Here is an 18,674-nt window from a genome sequence, read left to right as displayed (position 1 = left end):
GTAAGGTACTAGTTACAAACTGGAATACAGTAATTTTGCTTGTAAGATAGGAATATGGTCTTTCAAGTACCTTCTCCTCCCCAGAAGGGGAAAGGAGAAAGACCGAAAAAAACCCCACAGGTATAAGATTTCATTTCAGCATAATCACAGAACAGCCGAGATTGAGAGGGACCTCTGGAGATCATTTAGTCCAGTCTCCTTGCTCAAAGCAGGGTCAAGCAAAGCACGTTGCTCAGGTCTGTTTCCAGTAAGATTTTTAATACCTCCAAGGATAGAGACTCCACCACCCCTCTGGTCAATCTGTGCTAGTGCTTTGACCATCTTCACGATAAAAACCTGTTTTCTGACATTCATGTTGAATTTTGTGGGTTTCAGTTTGTGCCCATTGTGTCTTGTTCTGTCACTGGATGCCACTCAGAAGAGCCTGGCTCTGCCTTCTTTACATTCTCCTTTCAGGTATTTGTTCACGTGGATAAGATCCCCTGAGCCTTCTCTTCTCGAGGCTCAACACTCTCAGCTCTCTTAGCATCTCCTTGTATGAAACATGTTCTACCTCCTCCTTTGTGGCACTGCACTGGATTCGCTCCAGTAAGTCCATATCTTTCTTGTATGCTCACCTGGACACAGCCCTGACCTGGACCCAGCACTCCAGATGTCTCACACCAGTTGCCGAGTACAGAAGAAGGATCACTTCCTTCAACCTGCTGGCAGTGCTCTTCCTAACGCAGCCCAGGACACCATCAGCGGCCTTTGCTGCAAGGGCACATTGCTGCCTCATGATCAGTTTGGTGTCCACCAGGACCCCCAGGTCCTCCCCTCCCCCTCCAGCATTATTCCTCCTCAGGGGACTTTGCTTTTCTCTTTGTTGAACTTGATGAGATTCCATCCACCTGAGGTTCCCCTGGATGGCAGCACAACCTTCAGCCACTCCTCCCAGTTTTGTATCGTCTGCAAACTTGCCGAGGATGCACTCTGCCCCATCACCCAGGTCATTAATGACCCTGAATAGCACTGGCCCCAGTATCGACCCCTGGAGTATGCCAGCTGCAAGCTGGACTTTGTGCTGCTTACCACAATCCTTTGAGCCAGGCAGCTCACCCAGTTCTTAATCCACCTTACTGTCCCCACTTACCCAGGCTGTACTTACTGAGTTTCTCTGTGAGGATGGTAAGGAAGACAGCTCCAAAAGCCTTGCTAAAGTCAAGATAAACAACATCCACTGCTTTCCCCTTGTCCACTAAGCTGATAATTTCATCATAGTTACAAATCTAATTTTAAGTTAGCTTCCTAAAAATCATTCAGAAGCAGTTGCTTCAGAATTTTGTCATTATTTCACTATTATTTTTTACTTAAGGGAAATGATCCATCATTGTTTTGGTTGTTTTCTCCCCCACTTACACTTACTACCAATTCAGTCACACTTGTTTTCCCTTCACGCCGCAACTACCACTGTATCACAATGTTAATTACATTTCTAAGCCTGAATTTTGGATGAACCTCTAATGTGACCACACAATGCTGGAAGGAACACAGCCCTCTCAAAGTATTTTGTTTGACCACAAGTTCTGAGTTTGCACAATGTTCAGGGAAAATAAATATAAACATAAGGCACAGAACTTTTTTTTATATTTGGAATAAATGCAAGAGAACAGACTGATTTACTTTCTACTGCAAAGAGAGTACATATGTATGTACCTACAGTAACAAACTTAGTGCTTACTTCTTTGCAAGAGCTCTTCTTTCTTCTGGTGTATAATCTAGAGATCCTATTGCTCCTTCACCTTTGGTTGGCATAAATCCAATAATGGCCAGTAAAGCTGTTCTTACTAAAACGGGAAAACAGAGATACGAACAAGGTTGCAGAAACAACTCTTATTTCATCTCGCTCTACACTCAGTATAGAAAAGTTGCAGTTCTGCCTGCAAAACTTCATTTTGTCCAAAGGAACATTCTGAATTTCATACAAGCAGCACTGGGTTTTTTGGCCCATTTTCTTCATTTTTTAAACATTATAAATGAAAGGTAAGGCTTATTCTTCTTCAGCCAACACAGAGAACAAAAACATTGTCACAAAAATGTTGCATCAATATAAAGATTAGAGTTCCAGACTTTAAAAATCACTTCTGAAGAAAAAAAGGTAAGGCAGAATTAACACACGGGGGGGGGAAGGGAGGGAAGAAGAGGAGGATTCATAAAGCATTCATCTTTTTGAGTGTGTTTTCTATTAAACATGAATTCTGCAATTTAGTGCACACAAGGTCAGTGGTTTTCTTTTATGCAAAGTACCACAGAATTTGTTCTTTTTATGTCATCATGCTTACTTGGAAGAAGTAAGGAAAAGGAGCTTACTTAAATACTAATAACAGCTCATAACAGAATTATCATCAAAACATCTCTTTTGTCTATCCTTCAATTTTGTTTTACATAGCCATGAAATTTAAGAGTTCAAGACACTTTGCTAGCAGAATTGGTAAATAAGTATCACGTGAAGCCAAGTACTACAAAAAAAGAGGGTATTTATACCTCCTACTTAGACAGTATTTTCTACTCTTTAAAAAAAAAAAGATAAGAGACTTAACAAAAGTTGAAGTGGTCTGCTAGAAAGTTCCTAAGATCTTAACATATTTTAAAAGTGCAACTGATATCCAAAGAAAGAACTGATGTATCGTACTCAGCAAAACTAAAAATTATATAAACACAGAAATTGGACAAATTGTGCCAACTCTCAATTTCTGTGATAATGAAACTTAAAAAAAAAAAAAAAAGGAGGTAGAAGACATTCAGTTATTCTGAACTCAGATCACATCGTCTTTCCTCTTGAGTGTTTGGAAGTACAGCATCAGAATTAAAGGCTGACTACACTGCCTTCTATCAATATTTAAGCTAGTTTTAGTGATTATACAAAAACAGGGTAAATAATAGGATTTAAAGTATTTTCATAAGAACAATTTAAAAACCAAAACAAATAATATTCTAAGTAGTCCAACAACTCTTAATGCTTGTGCATCCAAATAAACAAGACCTTACCATCATCCCTCAGTTTCTCAACCCTTTCACCCCGCTTTTATTTAATATTGTTCCCAAATCCACCCATGTCACTTTCGTGACTCCACATTTCTCAAATTCTCCCATACATTTCCTCCCTCAAAATCTGTGTCCTTTTCCGCTATAAACATTCTTTGTGAGATTTAAAGATCTAGTTCCTTGATGGGGTAACATTTTCCAAATAATTGTTACTTACTACTCCATGAAGGCTGCCATGTTTCAGGATGATGACCTGAGATGCTTAAACAAATTTTCTTCCCCACTTCAAACCTGCCATTGGCCTTCAAAGGAAGAATGAAGATATAACAAAACACGTTGGAAGTTAACTCTTGTGTTTTGGTACAAGTTGTAAAAATCATTATCAAACAAATCAATATGCAAACAATACTCGATAATTATATTACTGCCGGCCTCACAAAATCGGCATTCTGCTTTCTGAACAAAGAAATCTGCCATCTGCCTCTATTCATGCATGAAGAAACCCTTAACCGATACCCCACATGTCGCAGTGTGACCTGGTGGCTTGCCTGTTGCTCCTGTACCCCACACACCAAGAGCCTGAAGAGCTATAGCTCTACAAAACTATTTATAAACGCGGGTCTCTGCCCCAAAACATAGGTCTGCCTTCCTACATGTGACCAATGTCTCCATCAGAAACCAAGGGGGCCCATGGAGAGAACAGAAGGTTAGACAATCACATCAGCAACGTCATAACTCCTGGAGAAAACTTCCATTTATTAGATGCAGAGCTTCATTACAGAATACCAAAGTCACCTTGGAAAACTTCTGGTCCTAAATTGGCAGCATTATCTGTACTATGTCAACTTTCTTACAAAAATAACGTTACCTTAAATGCAAAGAATGTCTCTCTCGGACACCTTTGGTTAAATTGACCACATAAAAAGGAAAAACGAGTAAACATGCTTACCGTCAGCAAAATAATGCTGGGTGGTTTCATGGGATATTCAGGGGGTAGTACTATTCGCCCATGATAAATCCCTCCATCGAAATCTGAATCTGGAGGGCCTCTAACAGTAAAGTGCCATTCAAAAAGATTATCCTAAAAGGCCCCCACCAAAGGGAGAAGGAAAGAAAAAGGAAAAAAAAAAAAAAAAAAAAAAAGTGTGTCAAAGTAGTAGACAGCTAAACACCATCTTCTTGAACAAGGACAGGCTAAAGAAACAGTGTACAGCAGAAGTAGCCAGAATCAAACGAAGAGTAAGACAACCAACACAGTACTAAGATTCTGGTTAAAAGGATAAAATATTGTAGCTTTCTGGTAATTTTCTTACACAATGGCTTTGTTGAAACCCTCAAATTCATTATTCAAGCTCTTCACTCTTGTATCAATTATGACAAGTTTTATTACCCAACAGATGGAAAACTGAGTCAACTAACAGAAAACTGGGTCTTTGCCCCAGTGAATAAACTTCTGTAGAACTGACGGGAGATCCATCCCAAGAATGAACATTAATGACAGCCTCCCCAAAGTCCCTTCCATGCCCAAGCCAATGCAGGGACTTGACTCACACCCCAGAGAATTCCCATTCTCTTTTGCTTCTCCATAAACAAGTTTGAAACAGCTACTGCACAACAGGTACACTTTGAAATTTGGAATGGTATTTTCATTGGACATAAAAATAACTTCTCTTTAAGCATTATTTTTTGGGGGTTCTGCATCTGGCTTTGTTTATCAGACCTCATGATGTCCATAACTTCCTGAATATTTACAAGCAGAACAACTGCTGTTAGGACCGGAGTCCAAATGAGGCTTGCTGTCAGTGAATAAGATTTCCCAACTAATGCTGAACACTGGTATCACAGGGCTGTGACTGCCCACCTAGTTACAGTTTCTTGAAGGATGGGAGGTAACTCAACATTTTCAGCATTTCCTTTCATCTGCCACTGTTCTCTTCCCAGTGAGCCACTGTTCTATCCCAGAAATAAGACCTTCATGTAACTTACAAGTAATAGCATGAATTAAACCTTACATTTCACCACAGTAAGGGGAAACACAATGTATAGACAAAAACTAGTCAATAATAAGGTATATTTTATAGCACCTAGGAACATGCTATTTTTTGTAAGCATGCTAAGTGTGCTATGCGCTCCTGTGAACAGCTAAATCAAACCCCCGAACTGAATACCACGGGACATTGCCTTTTTTATTATTCCAGTGAAACCAGAAGCGATTCCTATTTAAGCTTCTAACCAGCAGAACTTCACAGTCTTCTCAGCCCAAAAATTTAACCGGGTGTTTAGAAGGCTTCATGAAGCTACTATTTAAATAGAATCCAAGCATTCTCTCTTGCAATGAATCCAGAATTGCACCCATTTACGTTTTTCACCTTTTTTTTTTTTTGGTACGCAAACCAGCGAATCCTCCTAGATGACCTAGGCTTAAGTGTTTTGTTGAGCAACTCAGCAACTGAGCCAGATGTCAGGTTTGGGTGTAAAAAAGCTTAACTTAAACATAATGCATTGAAGTAGTCTCAGGAAGCAGGAGGGCAAATAAACATATTATACCTGTGTGATAAAATTACCGATTATTATGTACTTTCACTAACAACCTGGAACTACAATACCATTAAAGTGGAATTCTGCTGTTGATTTCCATCACAGGAAAAAAAAGAACTGAATCAATTTTAAAAGGTCTGCTAGTATCTAAATACGTACATTTTAAATACATACGCATACAGAGAACTTAAGAGTATAGATTAATAATACAGTGTAATTACAAGCTCTTGCAAACAGGTAGAGAAACAAACCTCCAAAGGCTGTGCATGATAATGATCTGTAGGATCCTTCAGTTCTGCAGCCTCTTTCATCAAACGTTTGACAGCTGAAAGAGAAAGTTCAAAACGTGAAAATAAAGTAAAAAATTAATATGCATTCCACATAAAAAAGAGCTCCTTTCAGCTAACTAATCTTTTTCAGCACACTGGTGTTAATAATCCAAGACTCAATATAAATCACTCATGCTTAATAAATCATAAATAAGTTACACAAGCACAAAGTTATGAAAAATATGTTGCATGGTCACAGAGTTTCTCAACACTGAACACTGGGAGTAAAGTAATTAAACATTATTAACTGCACCAAAGACATGAGGAAAAACAAAGGTGTCATTAACGGAGCTCCAGACTTTAAATACAAGACTAATAACCTTAGTATTGTATCATGAAGGACATCACATGCATCTTTGAACAACTGCTGAAAAGCCTTATCCTGAGACCTCCCATGACTATTACATGACTAGTCCCTTAACGATTCCAAAGGAGGTCACAATAAGATTTGAGAGAAACACCAGTAGCACAGGGAGATGAAGTTTTATACTAGAATTGAAAATGTATATGCCCAGCCAAGAAAATTTACCTTTGTAATTTGAACCTACTACTGTGTGTGGATACACTGGTGTTTTTCTACCCTAAATTCAGGCTAGTCATTAGTTACCCCCTCCAATCTTCTACTTTAAAACCACGAGCATCATCTGTATTTTCTGCATATCCTTTTTCCTTCTCCTTTAGTAAGCTCTATTACATCCCTTGTCCTGCCAGACACCCTCATGAGCATCATGCATTAATGCCTACTAAAGAACTCATGCAAACTGAAGAACAGGCTAAACATAAGAACCACAGACAAGAAATTCAAGGCTGCCACCTCATCAATAAGGTTCAGTAGAAAGTCCTTACTCCCTCCTACTTACTGGAAAAAGTGCAAATACCAGTTACTTCTTTAAGCAACTACACAGGAATGGGATCCCTTAATCCACCCTCCACATTCAGTTCAAACCATGGATGGCTCTCCATCTAACTACAAAGAAGGAGAAACACTGCCCAAATTACCTTACAGTGTAAGCATAAATATATGGTGAAAGTGAACCTCAATTTACAAAGCCTGGCATCACCAGCTGACTGTAGACTGTGTGGCATGCTCAGACTCCAGGGCTTTACTCACTGTCATGACACTGTGAGGGAAGCTACTCTAAACTTCCCACAGAGGAATTTTTACTTCAATCTACTGTGAGAAGTTCTTTTCCTCCTTCACACTTCTTGACAGCTATAAACAACAGCTCAAAGTTCGAGAATTTAATTTCTCACAACCCAAAAAGCAAACAGACTATGAGGAAATTTGCTGCTGCCAGTTGTCCCAATTATGCTGCTGCCAGGGGGAGGTGTCAATTAAACACCCTGCAGAAACCATGAGGTCACGTCAAAGGCAGCAGTGTCCAGGCTCCACTGAAAAACAAGTTTGTCTCTTTCATCTGCATTAAGGTTTACCAGCTCATTAGCAAAAAATAATAAGAAAACCAGCTTGGACCAGAAAAGGCTTCAGACCCAGCACTGCTTCACATGCAACATGTCTGGATGCTTGCCTTCAGAAGAAGAGTGGCATACACCAGGATGAGCTAATTTATGAGTGAACACCCCATGAAGCAAAAGGGTAACCATAAGAAAACTGAGAACGTATATAATGAAGCCTAACGAAGACAGAATAGTCGTGGACAAGGCAGACAACTCTGTTACTGAGATCTCCCAGACGAGGGACCAGGACAGAAAAGAAACGCAGTCCCCTTACATCAGCATCACATGCAGTTACCCATGTTAACTGAGGGAAAGCTAACTATTAGAGAAAAGAGAAAAAAAAAAAAAAAAAAAAAAAGTATTTCAAGACCATTCTACAAAAGTCTACAAGCACTCAGAGAAAGGTTTGTACCAGCCTAAAACGGGGTGCAGGATCTTTGGCAGTGCACATCGGCACTTAGGACTTGTCCCAAAAGGAACAGCCTTTTTACAGCTTCAGCTCCAAAGCTGTCCCCTGGGTGCTGAACGCCAGCATCTGGCAGGCAGAAAGAGAGAAACCAAGGGTTTGCACTGAGAAGTAACAGAGACAGCAGCCATGTGGGGACAACAAGCAGGTGGGCTCCTGTTAAGTAGAATTTGAAACAGAAGCAGTTTAAAGCATGTTTTTTTAACACATTTTTGTATTTAATTAACTGTGACAGTGATACTGTATTTTTTTTCACAGTATTATTTTATCATCAAGAAGCCAGACTACAGATATTTTAAGAAGCTAGCATAAAATACACTGAAAGAGTATGAAATATTATTCCACTCTTGGAGCATGAAATACAGCAAAATATACAGTACAGCTTTTGTATATCAGAGATAATTTGCTTATAAGAAGTTTTCAGTATTAAGCAACCTAAGAATCTTAAGAAAAAGCAGCACATATATATGAAGAAAGGCTGAGAGAGTTGGGATTGTTCAGTCAGGAAAAGGGAAGGCTCTGGGGAGACCCTACTGTGGCTTTTCAATACTTACAAGGGGCTTATAATAAAGACAGAGAGAGAATTTATACCACAGCCTGTAGTGACAGGACAAGAGGCGATGGTTTTAAACTGAGAGAGGGTAGGTGTAGATTGTATGTAAAGAAGAAATTCTTCACTACGAGGGTGGTGAACAGGCTGCTCAGAGAAGCTGTGGCTGCCTCTCCCTGGCAGTGTTCAAGGCCAGGCTGGATGGGGCTTTGAGCAACCTGGTCTGGTGGGAGGTGTCCCTGGCCATGGCAGGGGGGTTGGACTAGATGACCTTTAAGGTCCCTTCCAACCCAAACCATTCTGTGGGTCTATTATCACATTGCTGAAAAATGCCAACTGACAGGTTGCAAAGAACAGCCTGGACCAGTAAACGTTCATTCTGAGAATGTGTGATCCAGTGAAGAAAGCATTAAATTGTTTCTTCTTTAAGCACAGCTGCAGCATTCCCAAACACAGGCCTTCCTTTGGCTACTGAAAACTGCAATGGAAGAATCAAACATAATTCACAAAGTCTGCCTACAACAAATACAAGACACTCTTATCCAAACTTCATTAAAAAGAGTTTTGATGCAAAATACGGTATTTCAACCCACTTAAAATCACACTGAGTCATCCGAGTTAAGTGTTTGCCAATAACGAAAAGTAAGAATGGTTTAGGCCTATTCAAAATAAAGAATTGCAAACTGCCAATAAAGTCAAAACGTGACACTAATACAGCCAAAAGAAAAAAATCAAGACATTCAATTTGTCCAAGACAGGTTTTAGAGACAAAATAATCAAGGTATTTTTTAATATGGCACAGCTGTCAGCATGAAAAATAACCATGCTTTCACGGGTACACTCAGCAACAGTTTATCATAATGTTAATTGAACTTAAATACTCTGGAAATTCAGTTTCTGGGCTACCTCTAGAGAGCAAAGGAAAGAGTGGGTACTATGGGCCAGAGGCTCTGCCTGACAATCTGCCTCTTGTGTTACACCAAACTTAACAAACTTTTCTGAAAAGCAAAATGTGGATATAAAAAAAATCTGAGACTCAGATTTAAAGCCACCAGCATGCTTTAGGATTGAGCAGTGGTGGAATGACATAATTAATAAGCAAAATGTGTGTAAGGTATGCATGTACATTTATTTCTGTCAAAAACTGTGTCCTGCTCAAATCCTATGATTTATTAACATTTACCTTAAGCTATCCTGAAATTTCTGTTCAACACAACTGCTTCTCTTGGATATATCTTGAAGTCACATTCAAGTACTCCTTCTACCACTCACAACTCAACTAGTCTGCACCTCATGGCCCAGGAAACCCTTTTGTACACAGAAAATGCAAGTGTCAGCCTTCTTAAACATCAATATTACTGCTTAAAGGGATGAGGGGATTTGAACATCAGTGGTGCTCTCTTTGTAAAATATTATGTCTTATTTTTAAAAAATTTGTTGTTGTGAAAATAAAGTCTTAAAATAAAGCAATTATATTTAGCCTTACAGAGCTGTTTTGTTAGCAGTCTTCTCTGTTAAATAAGGAAGGATTTTAGTCCATTTTTACATTATCAGTGAACAGTACATGTGGCAATCAAATGAGCTGGCCAAGGTTATAGTAATGTAAACATAACACATTGCAACAGGATTTATTTCAGCATAACAAAGTTGCATACCTTTAGCACACTGGAAGTTCAGGAAACCTGACACAAGTTCCAACTCCCTCCAACACTCAAAAACAAAAACCCTAGACACCATTACAGGCTTCCTGAAGATCTGCCACAGCTTGTCTACAAAAGGCAACAGTACTCAGGTGCAAGAGATCAACAGGAGAAACAGACCCGGGCAAGGAGAGTGGTGGAGGTGAGGTGGGTGACACTGTAACCAAACCCAAGTTAGGAAGCACGGGAAGGGTGAGGTCTCAGTTCACCAAGGCTCAGCCCCTAGCACTTCATCACACGAAGAGACAGCATTTCGGGCACACAAAGATGACTACAGGATCATCAGTGAAACAAATTCATATTTAAGTGATCTGGGTTGTACGTAACAGTATCTTCCTCAAATGGATAGTAATAATTTCATTTATCAGTTTTCAGCTGGCATAAACATAGAGATCTCCTAATCTTTCAAGTTAACTTATCTGACCTGGAAAAAAGGAATAAAACAACCTGTTAGCTTTTACTGAATCCACAAATGCTCTCTACTTTCTTTTTTTTTTTCAATGGCTGCTTTTTTTCTTTTATCCATTTTAAATAAGATTTAGAGGTCTACTCAAGAGAAATATAGAAACAGTAGTAATTTTTTTTTTTCCCCAGTTCTGCTGACCAAGACAGTGTGAGTAAGGATGCAATTCACTCATCAAATTCAGGTCTTCCAATGAACTAGGTAAAACTGTCATAAAGTTTCTCTGGGACGAAGGGTGTCATAACTACTCAGCCCACTTAAGTTATTAGTAAAATACAAGTCATCTTCATTTCATGTTTTTCTATTAATGATGCCACTACCTACAATTAGGAAAAATATTAGACAATAATATTAGAAAAATAAAAAAATTGAAACCTCCAAATCAGTTTGAGACAAGCATTGAAGCCCTTCAATTAGATGATGCAGATGTCATGGATGACATTTTGGGAAAGCCTTTTTAAATCCAGACAGTTTTGTTTTTTCCCCTTCCACTCAATACCCGACCACTGAGCCAGGAGTGTCTGACCCATGGCTGGTGTAACCACCAAGTGACTTCAGAGCCCACAGTGCAAAGTGTCACCAGCAGAACCACCACCACCCATCCCCGCAGCAGCCCAAAGCACCTGGGAACCTATTCACCCCAACTGCCTGTATTCAGAGTCAAAAGCAGAACCCATTTACTAAAGGTAAAAAATAACAGTGCATCAGTGTCAGTCAGTAGTTCAATTGTTCAAAGACTGGATCACACAATAAAAAAAAAAAAAAGTCAGGGTTAAATTTATGCGTAAAGTACCCAGGATTTCTCGCAAGATGACAACACTCAATGAGCTTTGACATTTTAAGCCAAAAAAAAAAAAAAAAAAATCACTAAGTGATGTGGTCACACAAGAAAACTTTTAAAGCAAAGAGTCATAGCAGACTGGCGTGTTATGTACTACTTTTACTACAGCTCTTTGATATGGAGAATGGTATCTTTTTTAAGTAGTGTCGTACTCTCTAGAGAATAGGTTATTAAATCTAAACATACAGAGACTAACAGGTACACAGTGACCTGCACAGTGTAATCCAGTAACTCCGTGTCACTTCCTCCATTGTGGATGTGATTTTCCTGGACAGCTTAGAACCTGTGAATGATGTGTGATCATTAGTGAATTAAAAACAATAAAAGAGGGGAAAAAAAAGGGCTTGAGACAAAAGTGCCCTGAAATATAACTTACAATCCTTTTGCAGAACAGAGCGTCAAATGGTATCTACTCTAGAAATCAACCCATGTTATCACACTTTCAAGTGAGCTTCACATAACTAATGCTCTTCTCCTCTACCTCTGCATTCCTTGTGTTTATTCATTTGGTCCCCACCTTTCTTAAGCCTTCTGAGTTCATACCTGCCTTTAAATAGATTTTTGAGTTCCTGTATATATTCTTGTATATCATTTCACAAAAATGTGACTATATTTTCATATAAATTTGCATAGCTGTTTATAGTCACTTAATTTTGAATCAAGACCACATTTAAAGTTTCATTAGGACAGAGACACCTGATCTTTCTTCATAAAAAGAACATACATCCCAGTCACATCCAACAAAAATAAAATCCCTGGAAAAGATGATGATGTTTCCCGTTGGGCAAGTCCTTAAATCGCTCATAAGGAGAACACACTACGTATTCTGTTTCTTTAAAGCTCTTTGCCTAAGCATTCCCTACTGCCTCTGTCCATAATGGGACAGTGGACTATGCAAATCTTTGCTCTGACAAAACCTAAATGTGCAATTGCAGAACTTTAGCAATTGTCTGGGGCAGCCACAGGTTCCAAAATTGCTTTTATTTTAAAATCTGGTTTGACAGTTCCTTTGACTTCTGCTCCAAAACAAACGTAAACACCATTTGCCAGGACAGGCGCCAGCTGCTTTCCGTGTTCAGGGCCTCAGATACATCCTTTCCCAAGGCCCACGAGCCTCCTGAATAGCTGCTTTATATCTTCACAGCCTCGTGTATATCCTTTCACAATACCCACAGGCCTTCTGTATTCATATAAAGTACTGAAAAACATTAAAAAAAAAAAACAAACCCACAACCCCCCCCCCCCAAAAAAAAACCCAGAATATTTTTAATGAGTCTACTCTCTCTTTCATCTCACCCTCAGAATCAACAGACCTTTAGCCCTCACTTCCCTCAGAGCCGCAGGAAATACAGTACTCACTCTATCAGTTATTATATTGTAACAATTCAAAACAACTGTTCAGTTAACATAAAGAAATATAAAGCTTATCAAGTGTAAGGTGCTTGTTGAATGTGCTAAGATCAAACTATCTTCAGCTTTAAGCAACCTTTAACATCCATTTAACTTTTTATTTTTAAAAAAATCTATCTTTATTTCATACAGAGAAGGTATTAAGCAGCACAGTACCCACTGGCTATGTTAATAAAAACAGTTAATAGAAAAAAGAACTGACACATACTTCTTGACAAAGTACACTTCTTACTTGTAAGAAGTGTGGAGAGGAGAAAGAAGTATAGTTTGTAGGAAAAGCAGTAAATGTATTGAAGATGACAGCTAAGAAGATCACAATCCCAGAACGTTACGTTCCCTGTGCATCCAAGATCCAAAAGCTCCATCCCTGGGCAGCAAACACGCGCGCCATGCCTCCCTCCGCGTGCTCTCCCCAGTCCTCCAGTGCCCCCACTACTCAAATTCTAGTTGAGCAGGTCTGCCAAAAACAAACAGAACACCCACACAAAACAAAATAAAAAAGCACTGTGTTTTGCAGGCTGTATGAGTCACTGGAAATAGCTGTTCATTCTTCAAGTGTGGCTCTGCTAATACCTGCTCAGAAGACCGGTAACATCCTACATGACAGAGGGAGATTGTCACCACAGAACAGTGACTACAAGGTTGGGTGCCTGATCTTGCATCAGGCTAAGGGTCACAGCCCTTGGGAAAAAAAAAAAAAAAAAAGTAAAGAGATTATTCCAAGTAGCTGTCTTATAAATTTCAGAAAATAGGGATGTTCCTGAAGCACGAAGAGATGAAGTCTGTGCTTTAGTCAGCTGAGCTTTAATATTGATGGGAAAGGTTTATCAGCCATATGGTAGCAGGCTGATATACATTGACTAATCCATTTTGAAATCCTAAGACAGAAAATAGCTTGCCCTTTTACAAGTGCCAAAAATAGACATAAAAATATAAAGCAACAGCTTAAAAGGCTTTGCCTTATTGAAGCAATACAAAGAAGCGTGGAGTGTGAAATTTCTTCCCTTCCAAAACTATGGGTCTTTGGGGGAAGAATTAAAAACCCCATATTCATAGATGGTGTGAGGAGACAACTTCAGGCGAATGCCCCCATACCTCCTTGCCCTTAGAGGGTAACTGATGGGAGCTAGCAGCAGCTTAGCACACCACCCTCGCCAAGCCCAGACTAGCTGTGGCTATGACATGTACCTGTGGTAAACCAAGGGCTGCCAGAGCACCACCTGTGCCGCCTCTCATCGAGACACAGCTTGTAGGGAACAACTTGTTCCATGTTGTGGAGAGTTACCATCTTTTAGATATGATGGGACAAACTAATATCAGCTGGAGAAACTGCGATAAGGGAGATTAATATATGGACTAGGATCAATTAGCAGCAGGACAAAGCTGTATAGCAATACTGCTCTTTATGTGGTCTGTTTGAAAACCCACCAAAAGAAAGAGACTAGAGAGCCAAACTGATCCTCATTCATCAATCTGGTCTAGCACACGCACTCACAGAAACGGGGTCCATGTAGCCACGTACAACCACAGAACAACTTCAGCTCCTGTCATAGCTCTACAGCAGAATTTGGCTTAACAAGAAGATCAATAAAAGCACAGGTTTCTTTTAACAAAATTTTCCTATTTAAAACGTGTTTTACTCTACAATATTTTGCATAAAGCCTACTATAATCATTAGAACAACTTATATTAAATGATAAGTAGTATTTTCCCTCTTTAAAACTACTGAGCAGACGGAAGTCACCATCTCCAAGCAGAGTTTGCCCAAGTTCAAAAGCAGATTTTAATAGGAGACGCCTCTTGTGCAGGTCCAAAACGATTACTTTTCTCACTCTGTCTCAAGACAGCACATTCCAAATCCCTAAAGCTGACCAGGACTTACAGGTTAGCACCCTGGTTCTTCCTCTGTTCAAGTCAGAGCAACAAGAACAACAGGCAGAAGGATAGCTACCAGTTCTAAAGCTTCACAAGGCTCAGTTACCAAAATAATCCCTTCAGTCCACAGTTGACACATCCATTTCAAATAGGAAACGTGGTGGGATTGTTTTTATGTATTTCAGTGCATCTACATTAATTAAAACCACCTTAATATTAGAACACTCTACATTTCCATCCTAAGCCTTCACTTGAATGCCAAGTGTAAGATACCATCATTAAACCGCACACGTAACTGTAACAAGATCAGAAATCGTAAAACATACACAAAAACACTAAATAATTGCATATGCTTATCTGCCTGGTTAGCAAGAAAAATGCCAGACCAAAAGCAATGGCTATGCATAACTACAGTCAATGCATTTTAAGGAATAACAACAGTTGAAGAAATAGTATTTATTTTAAATCTTTTTCTGCATTTATATAATAACTTTTTGCCCACGTTTTTAAATGAAAGATTTCATACATATTAAGTGACTATTGAAATGAGTGTTTAAAATCATATTATAGAGATTTTTTAATTAATTTAAATCATTTGTAGACTTTCAGCATCCGTATGGAAAGAAATAATTTAATACATTAATATGCTACAGAGCATGTTTAATCTGGTGAAGCAGTATCGACCCATTGTATGAATCATTCATCTTTGCCAAGTAAGATTCATTTTGCTATGGAACAAATGCTGAAAAATCAACTCCAGTAAAGGTAATTTGCTCTTGAAAACAAGTAACAACAGAAGGGATGAACATTTCTAAATTAAACCACAAATACTTGCCATCTCCACCCAGATCCCAGAAGCACGTCATACAGCACACCATCACCATTTCCAATGACGTGGCAAACCATAACTAGGGAGCATGTTCGTGTGGCCTTCATATACGTATGTGTGTAAATTCATATATGCAACATATGCAGCATATCTCCCCCCCAATAAAAAAAGTCTTCCTTCCTGATATTTTAAACTATAATATGTACAATATTTGCTTTGTGATCCTTCTTATCTTTCAGTTATGCAACTCGGGTATGAAGGTGAGGGATATAATTTAATAATAGAGACATCATTCATATGAGGCATGTTTTGTAAATAAACCTGTCATTTACATTTGTAAGGTACAAGTCGTCATAATGTAAGTTTCTCTTCACCTCCCATGCTGGTAATAGGAAAGTATGATTACAGAATAAAGCCACTATTCATCATAATAGTATGAAGCTGATAATACCTACTTCCCAAAACCAGATTAGGGGAAAGCAAGGACAGGACAGCGACCGACACAACTAGCCCTCACAAGCTGTGGAACAGTCTTTGCTTCAGCAGAGACAGGCCTTTGGCTGCACATGCAGCTCCCAGGAGGTGAAAGTGGCACAGTCGGTGATGGGCCACTGCTCCATACAGCCATACGAGAGGGACCCGACCTGTCCTCAGTTTCCCTTCCTAGGAAGCAAAACCATCCCTTCCAGCGCAAGACATCTCCCAAGGCATCCCTCTCACTTCAAGGATTCAAAAGAAATTCTAGGAGTTTACAAGGCACGAATTTTAACATGGAAACCCATGAACAAACACGCACATACGCATGTAAATACAGTCTATACAGTAACACTTCTGTAAAACAAACTTATGCCACACAGACTAAGCTATCGATGGCCATCTGTCCCCTCACACACACACACTTGGAAAGGACCCGATACGCAGAACTGGGCACTGCCACTTGACAAAGTTCAGAGGTACGCTTCCACTGAACCAGAGAAAAAGCATGGGCGCGCATACACACACCAGGCAGCCGGAGTGTTCTGAACCGAATTACAGCTCAGAGGGTTTTCAACGCCACCGCACCGGAAGGCTGAAGCGACCCAGCCGGCCTCCGCCCGAACGCCGCCACAGCCCCGGCGCGCAGCTGACCCGCACCCGCGGGCAACGCCGCGGCCCGGGGCCTCCATCCCTCCCTCCTCCCCACCGCGGCCTCGCCCCGGCCGCCGCACCTGTCCCGCCGCGCCCCGGCAGGCGACCCCCGGCCCCGGCAGCGACCCCTGAGCCCTCCGCCAACCGCGGCAGCCCCGGGGTGGGCACACCCGCCCGCCGCGAAAGGCGGCGGCCTGGGCAGCCCACAAGGCACGGCCCCGCACCCCCCACCCCCGCCCGACCCTGCCGCCCCCCGCCCGGCCGCGGCCTTCAGGCGAGGCCGACGGCCGCCTCCCTGCCACCCGCCGGGGCCTGCCACACCGCCTACCCGGGCTCTTGAGGTTGTAGCGGGCCTCCATGGCAGCAGGCACCGCTCGCTCCCTCCGCGGCGTCTCCGGCAGCGGCGGCCGGAGGAGGAGGAGAAAGGCCGGGCCCGGCCCAGCCCGCCTCGCCTCCCTCGGGAAACTCCCCTGACGTGGCAGCGGCGTCGGCGGCCCCGCCGTCACCGCGGAGGGAGGCACCGCCCCCGGGGCCTGGCCGTCCCAGCCCCGCGGGGTGGCCCTGGGCAGGGCTCGGCCAGGGCAGGGCTCGGCCAGGCCCGGGGTCGGAGCTGGAGCTGGAGCTGGAGCTGGAGCTGGAGCTGGGGCCGGGGCCGGGCGGCAGGCCGGGGCGCAGGAGGAATATTCGCGTGCTTGCGTAGCGCAAGTTAAAATTCACGATCTGCCCGCCCTTCTCTGTCGTAGAGTGGAAAAACCGGCCAGTTTCCGGCAGCGATGGGTGACACTGGGGCCCCACAGCAGAACCGCGACTGCGGGCGCAGCCGGGACGGGACGTGCTGCTACAACTCGCTAGGCCGCAGTTCTGCCGTGGTGGCTGCCGTAGTGGAAATACCCGCTGCGTCGCCGTCCCGCCTCTGCCTTGACCCGCAGAGGCCGCGGGGTGAGGTGCCTCAAGACCTCATAGCACGAGTAGATCGGTTTGAAAACTGGGGGCTTAGAAAAGGGTCTTCCAGGGGGCTTCCTGCAAACCCACCGGCACCCTGCCCAAAGGACTTAACCACACTCTAAGACTTAATAGCATCTTGTTGGTTTTCAGGATCATGAGAGACTGAAATGGTGTCATACACCAATCACTGTTAGTTTAGGCAAGAATTATTGACTTTGATGGGGAGATCACCTTTTCCGTGCCACAATGCCAGAGAAATATTTGTTTGCATCTACAACTTTGGTTTCTCTGCTGCCTGGTTACAGCACTTGGGATAGCACTTTTGAGAATTTATAGTTAAGGAAATACATAAATTAAAGGGGTCATAATCTCAGCAGCCTCAGTTTCCCTTTAAGTCAGTACAAGCTGTAAATGAGAAACATATCTGAGCTTTTATGTGTTTGTCTTCAACAGTGTAAGCTTGAAACTCTTGCCTCTAACTTATGAATTGTCCTTAATTTCATTTACATTACTTTTATATTGTTTTGATGTCTTAGTTCTCTTTTCCTCTTTCCTTCTTTGATTGAACAGTTGTAAACAAAACCATTTAAGAAGGTGTATTTTTTTTTACCTCCTCATGTTCTCGGAATTGCAAAACAAGGCGTTACTCTTCCCATTCCTGTTCTGTTGCACAGTGATGTTGTGGTAAAAGCAATAAATCAATAAAGCAACTTTACTCCACCTAAACAAGAAGCTGAATTTTCAAAGGGGCAAAATGATCTTCCTTTTTAGAGGACAAAGCACTACAAATAATGTAAAGCATCAATAATGTATACAGCAGAAGGGATGGGATGGCGTCGGACCTTGAGGTTCTTTCTTACACCAAAGGCACCCCAGGGTACATTTAATGGCCAACAACTCTGGATCACATCTCAGCATTTCTGGCTAACAAAGGCTGAGCTGACCGCTCAAGATGGTCAGCTCCAGGCGCTGGGTATCTACAAACTATTTTGGTCATTCTTAGCAGGTGTGTCCCATCTTTCCGCATTTGCTGGAGCCATCTTGCTGTGCAGTGGGAGAAAGGCTCTGGGACCATCTGTGACTAAATCTCACCCTTCCCCAAAGTAGGAGAGCAGTAT

At 41.5% G+C, this 18,674-nt stretch overlaps 1 protein-coding gene across 1 annotated transcript in view; it reads right to left on the bottom strand.

Annotated features, from left to right (window-relative positions):
- UBE2J1 (ubiquitin conjugating enzyme E2 J1) overlaps window positions 1–16,996 on the bottom strand; it is a 30,456-nt gene extending 13,460 nt beyond the window's left edge. Inside the window, exons 1-5 of the mRNA XM_086461383.1 lie at window positions 16,940–16,996; window positions 5,814–5,887; window positions 3,974–4,105; window positions 3,242–3,326; window positions 1,721–1,826 (exon numbers count right to left, since the gene is read on the bottom strand). Coding sequence (XP_086317509.1) covers window positions 1,721–1,826; window positions 3,242–3,326; window positions 3,974–4,105; window positions 5,814–5,887; window positions 16,940–16,970 — 428 coding nt within the window. The 5' untranslated portion in view covers window positions 16,971–16,996. The remainder of the gene's footprint in view (window positions 1–1,720; window positions 1,827–3,241; window positions 3,327–3,973; window positions 4,106–5,813; window positions 5,888–16,939) is intronic.
- Between the last annotated feature and the right edge of the window lie 1,678 nt (window positions 16,997–18,674).

Source organism: Leptosomus discolor, chromosome 2 (genome assembly GCF_034619465.1).
Source record: "Leptosomus discolor isolate bLepDis1 chromosome 2, bLepDis1.hap2, whole genome shotgun sequence".
Taxonomy (NCBI): domain Eukaryota; kingdom Metazoa; phylum Chordata; class Aves; order Leptosomiformes; family Leptosomidae; genus Leptosomus; species Leptosomus discolor.
The sequence above is the reverse complement of the archived record's forward strand: the minus strand, read 5'-3'. Positions and strand labels throughout refer to the sequence as shown.